Source organism: Lampetra planeri, chromosome 51 (genome assembly GCF_965212315.1).
Source record: "Lampetra planeri chromosome 51, kcLamPlan1.2.h2, whole genome shotgun sequence".
In the NCBI taxonomy this organism is placed as follows: Eukaryota; Metazoa; Chordata; class Hyperoartia; order Petromyzontiformes; family Petromyzontidae; genus Lampetra; species Lampetra planeri.
In genome coordinates, this window is record NC_136157.1 from 4,013,380 (window position 1) to 4,021,108 (window position 7,729).

At 42.7% G+C, this 7,729-nt stretch overlaps 1 protein-coding gene across 1 annotated transcript; it reads right to left on the reverse strand.

Moving 5' to 3' along the window:
- Window positions 1–279: 279 nt before the first annotated feature.
- Window positions 280–7,457, reverse strand: LOC144734532 (uncharacterized). The gene is made up of 4 exons (XM_078616774.1): window positions 7,114–7,457; window positions 4,113–4,232; window positions 2,149–2,277; window positions 280–539 (listed from the first exon to the last, which is right to left on the reverse strand). Exons 1-4 carry the CDS (start codon window positions 7,279–7,281, stop codon window positions 405–407), a joined length of 552 nt encoding a protein of 183 aa, XP_078472900.1. The 5' UTR covers window positions 7,282–7,457; the 3' UTR covers window positions 280–404.
- Window positions 7,458–7,729: the final 272 nt, after the last annotated feature.

Below are 7,729 nucleotides of genomic sequence, written 5' to 3' on the forward strand. Positions count from 1 at the left end.
TATCTACAGATTTTGAGTTGGAGAATAAAAGGCAATCTACCCTGGAGAAGTCTTCACATTAATCGTTTGTTGCATGTCAACCTCCGAGTTCACTTACAAACTTATTCTAAATCATGTGCAGCCATCAAACTGGATGTAAGTGTCCTATAATTTGATTGTGTTGTACTCTGTTAATCTCCGATGCCGTGCCCCACTTATTAATTGTGCATGCACCAGGTGTCCAGCGGGCAGTTCTCCTGCACGTGTTTCGTCCCACCCCTGCTTATCCAGACAGATAACTTTTTTTAATAATATAGTATGATTTTATTATGCTTTTCAATAAAAGTACATGACCAAAGTATACAGTCAATTGGAGATCAGTAAGCAAATAATTAAGTTTATTCTCTGGCCATGATCTGATAACATTATTGGAAATGTAACGTTCTTTGCCTCGTTCTTGGATTGCCAGGGCGATTGGCAAGATGCCTGAACCCAGGTCTTCGTGGCGGTTTCTTATTGGTCTTTTGAGGCTTTGCTCTCTTTAGCCGCCGATTCATGGACTGCAACGTAGCAAAAAGGAGACAGATTTGTGAAATTATGCACGCAACATCTTAATGAAGAAAACTTGTTTTGTGAGGCTTGTATTGGCAGTGGCACACAAGCACAAATATCAATAACACTGCCCTAAAGAGGCAGCATTGCATATGTAGCCGGTGTAAGCTCACCTGTGATTAATCACACGTATAATTGGACACTCTGCTTATAGCTGCAAGTAACCAGGTGCGTTTTTTTTTTATTTTAAGTAAACGCATTGCTGACCTCGAGCCCCACACACTGTATGGGGCATGCCCTAAATTTAGATTTGGGCAGACTTTCTGCTGAGACATTGAGCTGTGGTGTTGTGACGTGGAGAGGGTGTGTTTGGTCGCTATTCCAGATTTGCAATTGCTCTTCTGAAGAACACTTTGAAATAAAGTTTCGGTGTTTCACAATACCCTATTGCTCAGCTGTTGTGGAGTCACCCAAAACTTCTCTGGGGGATAAAACACAACACGGAGTACTTACTCATCGTCTCTGAACTTTGTTATTTTATATTGTCATCTATTTAGCTAACCTGTCTCCCTCGTTAGGATTCACGACAGGAGGAGAGGGACAGGGCCGACTGGCTACACATAATAGGCAACATTTTGGGCAATGGCCCCTTTTTCAAGCAGACATTTTTAGATATGCCAGGAGATCGAGTAATTTATGATTGGGGACTATGGGGCCGTGACAGAAATTTAGTTTTGGCCATAGAAGAAATGCAGTTATAGGAACATTTAATAATTAACCATATTGAACTGGTATATGAACAGTTACTCATTAAAGTACATTTAGTAACAGACAAACACTTAAAAAAATTGCATAAAATTAACACATTTTAAGGAATTCTAATGTCCCGAAATTACATATTTGCCTGGACGGCTTCCTTAAAAAAGTAAATTAACCTCGCAAATCCAGGATAGATGAAACCCCTTATTGTGAATGTCAGAATTCATGCACTGATATATGCCTGCTGGGACCTATGCCGGCGCAGTGCTCAAAGTAGGATAGCCTAATGATATTGCACGTTCCAAAGACATCCACACTGGGCCTGCATGACACCTATTCTACTTTATCATGACCAGTGGGAAACGTTACCGGTTCAGGAATTTCCCAAACTTCATCATACATTGCTGTGGAGCATAATGGGTTCAAGCAAATCTTTGAGAAAAAAACGTTGTTTCAGATAAATAAAGCCTATTGGAAGATGGACTAATGCACATGTAGATACAGAATTGTTTATATATTCTGTTTAACCCATGATGCGCCACAATAATACTGAATAAGTTCGTATACAACAGTGTTTTTTTTGCATTGAACTGGTATGGTTTAAATAGAGTATTCCGACCTATAATTTTGTTTAACATGCCCAATTTTAATGATGAGTTATCCAAAAGGTCAAAACCACATCCGAATTTGCTTGCTTAAACAAACGCTGATGCATAATATTAGTCTGGCAATCCAGTGGGCAGATGGACTAAAATGTTTATTTGTTCGTGGAGGCAGAACAGAGTTCTACTTTTGCCCAGGAATGTCCCAGATTTGTTTGGGGATGAAGCAAACAGCTCGGGCACTTTGGGCACTCACCCGGACGGAAGTGTCGTCGTGGCTGTCACTATCCGACTCCTCGCTGCTCTCCTGGTCGCATGACAGGTCCGACACCACAGGGGCGTTTATGTTGCTCTTGGTTAGGATCGCTTTGCACTCCCATAGCGCCTGTCAGAAGCAGTTCCGTTAAATTTGTCGGGATTTAGGAGACTGTGTACCATCTCCTAGAGTTGCCAAAACATTCTCAAAATAAGTTTTCTTCATAGCTTTTTACGATTCAATCTTGATTTGAAGCTTTCGTGACTTGCAGAAATCCATACTCTTTGGTTCTTTCGGTAAAGTCACGTTGGTAGAAAAAATAATAGATCACGACGTTTCGATCGCAACCCAAGCAACCGTCATCAGTTGTGAAATAAACACAGCAGGATGACTGCTGACGTAGGAGAAAGATCTGCTGCAATAAGAAGGTTTTAGATACAGCTGCTTGGTCGGTTCGATTAGACAAGTCGAATTAGTGATATTGTTGGTTTTCATGGCTATGCGGTTCGTGGGATGCCATTTTTAATAAGGTACTAAATGTTGTTATTTTAAGTGGTTTTATCTATGATGATAGTAGCATTGCCCTTGTTGGCTGAGAGGATGACAATGTCATCTCTCTTTTTAATTGAGGGAGTTCAAAACGCTCATTGTTGCTAATGTTGCTAATGGGTTTCTTAGCGTTTTGAGAATAGTAGCGGGGTTTTTTGTTCTTGTTGCCCGGCTCTCTGACATTGACATGCTAATCTTCTCATTGGCACACCTCTGGTGGCTGGGCCGTCTCACATTGACATGCTAATCTCTCACATTTACATACAAATTCCTTCTCTAGCTCCGCCCACTTACCCTTGGGTTAAGCCCACAAAATCCTATATAAACTCTTGTTGCAGCAGCTCTTTCTCCTACGTCAGCAGTCCTCCTGCTGTTTTTGTTTCACACCTGATGACGGTTGCTTGTGCTGTGATCGAAACGTATTGATCTATTATGTTTTCTACCTACGTGACTTTTTACGATTGTTTATCATCTGCTAATTTTCAGTACCATTTTTGTAATTGGTAAATGCCAAATTTTCTCAATGACTATCAGTACTGTAATGTGTTTATTTTATTGAATATCATCAGTAGCATATTTAGCATCACGAATGCTTTTTTGAAAAATCATGGAAATGAACATCGTTAACATATGTCAGCATCATTGTCATATTTTTCACCTTTTTATGCTTTCACAATAATTATTCCTATGAAAATGTTTACTTACATCATCATGCCAAACAGGTATGCTTATCACGAGTTGTTTTCCTCTACATATCCCAAGTGACATCTAAATAGCTGGTCTCGGGGATTACACAGGGCATGACAACCTGATAATTTACCAATTGCATCTTTCATTTGCACCTCTGATTAGCATGGTTAGCTATGTGCGATGCGAAAGAAGTTCAACATACATACAGGATGCTTCAACATCATTTTTAACACTTATATGGTACTATCGTTTTTAATGGAAAAAGAACGGATAATAAACTGCAATATGTGAACAAATGTATTTTAATAGCTTCCAAAAGTCAAAGAGTCTCCACTTGTTCGCCATTATTGCCAACACATGCCTGGAATCTTCCGCAGGTGGTCTCCAGAGACCGGAAGTGTTAAAAAAAATTGAAGCACTCTGTATATGTACAATGGCAGGAGATGTCAGTAGTCAGACTGCAAATTATGTTGTCACCTTGGAAGTACACAAACTGGCCCATATGAGAAGAAGGATTTCTCAGAATGACCGAAGAGGATAATTCTATGTAAATGTATTGTCTCGATTTGGTGCATTCTTACGTAATTAACAAAAACGTTTGCGTTCAATTTCCTGGGAAGACGTAATAGGTTTCCTAGGACAGCTACCTCAAGAGCATGAACCTGGGAACACCAGGACAGATTGCAAACCCTAACTGCATGCTGCGTCTAATGATGTGGTCTCACGGGAGATGCTGCCGGGTTGAATTCGCAGGTGGATGGGTTCTTTCCACTGGAGCGAAGGCAGAGAGTCTCCTTCAGCTTAAAGTCCACGAAGCTGGTGGATCCCATTTTGCCACTCATCACCTGTGACAACATTTAATCGGTGTATTATTACAGCAGCACAATTGCTCAACGATTGTGTTGGGTCTGTGACATTGTCACTTAAAAACTAAAACAATCTCAACTGAGCTTCCATGGAAAAGGTGTGCTATAAATCAATCGGAACACGTATTTGTTACACGGAAAATTCTGGATGAGTCCAGATGGACCATTGCCCAAAACGTTTCCCATTTTATATGTGTAGAGACGTAAATAGCGTCTCTACGGCATATATGCTGACTACAACTACAGATGGTAAAGGAGTGTGCACATACCTCTCGAGGGAGCCGATGGAGACGTGGCGGAGTAGCAGGCCCTACAATGCAGGGTCCCGTCGCAGAGAGAGAGAGGGGACGTGCCAACTCAGGGGAGTGAAGGGGGCCCGGAAACGGGGGCCCCGGAGGACATGTTACTCTGGCTCCAGTTCCGTCTCCAGAGACCGAGGAGGGGGCGTGGCCGGAGGAGGAGCGAGTCCACGCTCAGGAGGATAAGAGGAACGGGATGCGCTGACTGTGTGGTGTTGCTTCGGGGGTTGAGAGCGTCGGTCGTGGGGGACTCAGTTTTACATAGAGACCCCTTTGGGGGTCTAGAGTAACCCAGAGTATTGTTAACCCGTAGCCCTGTTCAGTTGTTAATACATCGTGGTGCCTCCAGACTTCTGCGTGTGTATATATTTGTAGGCCACAGTTATTTAGATATTTTTCTGATTATGGGTAAGATGGGTGGAGCTTAAGCCAATGGGAAGATAATTCAAAAAGAGGAAATAACAGAAACGCACAATTTTGATTTTAAGTTTTCGTGATTGCAAGAATCCATACGCTTTGGTTCTTTCGGTAAAGTCACGTAGGTAGAAAAATAAATAATAAATCACGACGTTTCAATCGCAACACAAGCAATCGTCATCAGGTGGAAAGATACAGCAGTAAAACTGCTGAACAAGAAAGGGCTGCTGCAACAAGAGGTTATATATAGGTTTGAGGTGGGAGTCACCCAAGGGTAAGTAGGCAGGGTCAGAGATGGAAAGGAGTCATGTAGCCGCACGCACGCACAACAACTGCATTAAAGGGAGAGATTGGCATGTTAACGCACACGAGCACCGTCGTCGCACGTACGCACAGCAGCTGCGTTAATGGGAGAGATTGGCATGTCAATGTGATCGAGTTTAATGGGAAGATAGCGTGTCTGTGTCAGAGGACTGGGCATAGCGCCACCTCGTGGGCAACACAAGCTGCGGCGTTGGCTGCTGCACAGTGAGAGGCCAGCGTATCAACGCAAGAGAACCACCGTAACGGTGGCCGTGCCAGTGAGACATACAGCCGATTAAACAGCGAGAGCTACCGTTACAGAGCAAAAGGGAGCAGCGATGGCTATGTTAGTGAGACCTTAGTCTGTTAATGTAAAGACATTTAACAAGGTGATGTAAATCAGAGTCGGAAATAACTGCTAACAGCAGGAAGGATGGAAACATCACAGCAAGTAATGACTTTACGTGGTTAATAACATCCTTCCAATGATTGCTCAGTTTGTACCCATCTTCTCGGTTGAAATTGTGTCTGTGTTTATATATCATGGATGGCTTCATGGTCAAAACTTTGATGGTAGCCCGAAGGTTTGCAGAGTACCTTGGTCTCGGGAAAAACAATATTGTGTGAACCCACCGCGTTAAAACAGTGATCAGCCACGGCAGAGGTGTTGGTTCTGACGTGTTTCAAATCAGCCTTGTGTTCGCAAACATGGTCCGAGACATGTCGTTTCGTTTCCCCGATGTACTTGCAACCGCAGACACAACTTAGTCTGTAGACACCAGGGTATTACATGCCAGGAATCACATCATTCACAGGATCAAATCACATATTTTGTCTACTGCATTGAATCGAACCTGGATATTATGTTTGTTCAAGATTTTGGAAATAGTTTTGGTAACACCTGCTATGTATGGTAAGGTGATGGTTTTGATTGGGTCTTCAGATGGGTTTCTTTGCGGATTGTGCGGTTTGAATATCCATTCATCTTGAGGGATTGGTGTACGTACCTCCAGCTCACTGGCTAGGTGTTGCTGATCGGAGATGCAACGTGCCCTATAGTGCAGTGCTTTGATTTGGGAGTTCTTCTGGGCTGGATGGTGGTGGGAATCAGGTTTTAGATAGGAATTCGTGTGGGTGGTTTTCTGTAGACAGAATGTCCCAACGAGCCATCAGGTCTCTTCTCGATCAAAACATCCAGGAATGGCAGCTTGCCGTCATTTTTCACTTCCATGGTGAATTTGATGGATGAGTGTATGGAATTGATGTGGTTGAAAAACTGGTTCAGTGCTGGCTGGCCATTTAGCCAGATGACGAAAGTGTCATCTACGTATCTCTTCCACAGGGAAGGATGTAGGGTGGATGTCAGGATGGCATCTGTTTCAAATTTCTCCATGAAAACATTCGCTACCACTGGCGACAAGGGAGAACCCATAGGGGTACCTTCATTTTGTTTGTAGAATGTACCATTCCAGGTGAAGTAAGTATTGGTAAGGCAGTACCTTACCAAACTTGGTACATCCGGATTCAGTCCCTGTTGGACCAAGTCTTCAACGATTGCAATGGTTTCAGGCACAGGTACCTTGGTGAACAGAGAGACTACAACGAAACTGACAAATCATCTGGCGACAGTGAGATGCCCTTGATTAGAGCAACCAAGTGAGCTGAATTAAGTACAGCTGAGGTGGTCTTGCACGTGAATGGAAGGAGGGTCTCAGACAGAAACGCACAGTTTTACTGTCTTACTTTTTATGGCAGTGGCTTTTAATTTTAGGGTGAAGGCATTTGTGTTGAAGTAAGAAATTATCATTCGGTGTTACTTTTATACTGCGGTTCGAACTGACCTTCACTTTCTTGACTTTGTAGATCCCAAGCAGGTTCGGTTGTTGGAGCTCCGAATTGGCCTTCTTAATAATCACTGCCCTCAGCTTGTCATTTAGACGTGCTGAATGAGCTGTACTGCAATGGCACAGCAGTACAGCAAGCAGCCCGAGAAAAACAGCAGGCCCCATAGCTGATTAAAGTTGCTGAAATATCTCTTCTAATGATCTATCTGGATGGAGCTTCTGACTTAAAATGTTGAGTCTTTTTTGTTGACTGCAAGAGGGATTCAGCCCACTGATAGTGCTGTTTATTTTAATTATCCACGTATGTGACACAAGCCATTGGTTGAACAGTGTTATCACTGTCTCAACAAACCTGCCAGGTCACAGACTGCAAACGCATGCACAAAATTTAAAGGGACTGCACGAGTAGTTGTCTGTCGAGTTTTGCATTTGTGCCTTTATAGAGTACTACGATTTGCTTTCTGGTTGTACCGTGTGTTTTTTTAAACATGTCGCTGCACGCGCTGGGAGTTTCTTTGGGAACTGAACGGATATCATACCAAACAACACGTGCTACAATCCGAAAATATATCAGAGAATGGTGTAAAGAAGACATGAACATTAAAACACAGAT

What these genes read in the sequence shown, in the direction of transcription:
- LOC144734532 (XM_078616774.1), bottom strand. Translation starts at nt 7,281, where the DNA reads ATGGGGCCTGCTGTTTTTCTCGGGCTGCTTGCTGTACTGCTGTGCCAT. An exon ending in ACAAAGTCAAGAAAGTGAAG is followed by an intron (nt 4,233 to 7,113) that starts GTCAGTTCGAAC and finishes ATGTTGTCACAG; the next exon opens with GTGATGAGTGGCAAAATGGG. An exon ending in TCAACCCGGCAGCATCTCCC is followed by an intron (nt 2,278 to 4,112) that starts GTGAGACCACAT and finishes TGCTTCTGACAG; the next exon opens with GCGCTATGGGAGTGCAAAGC.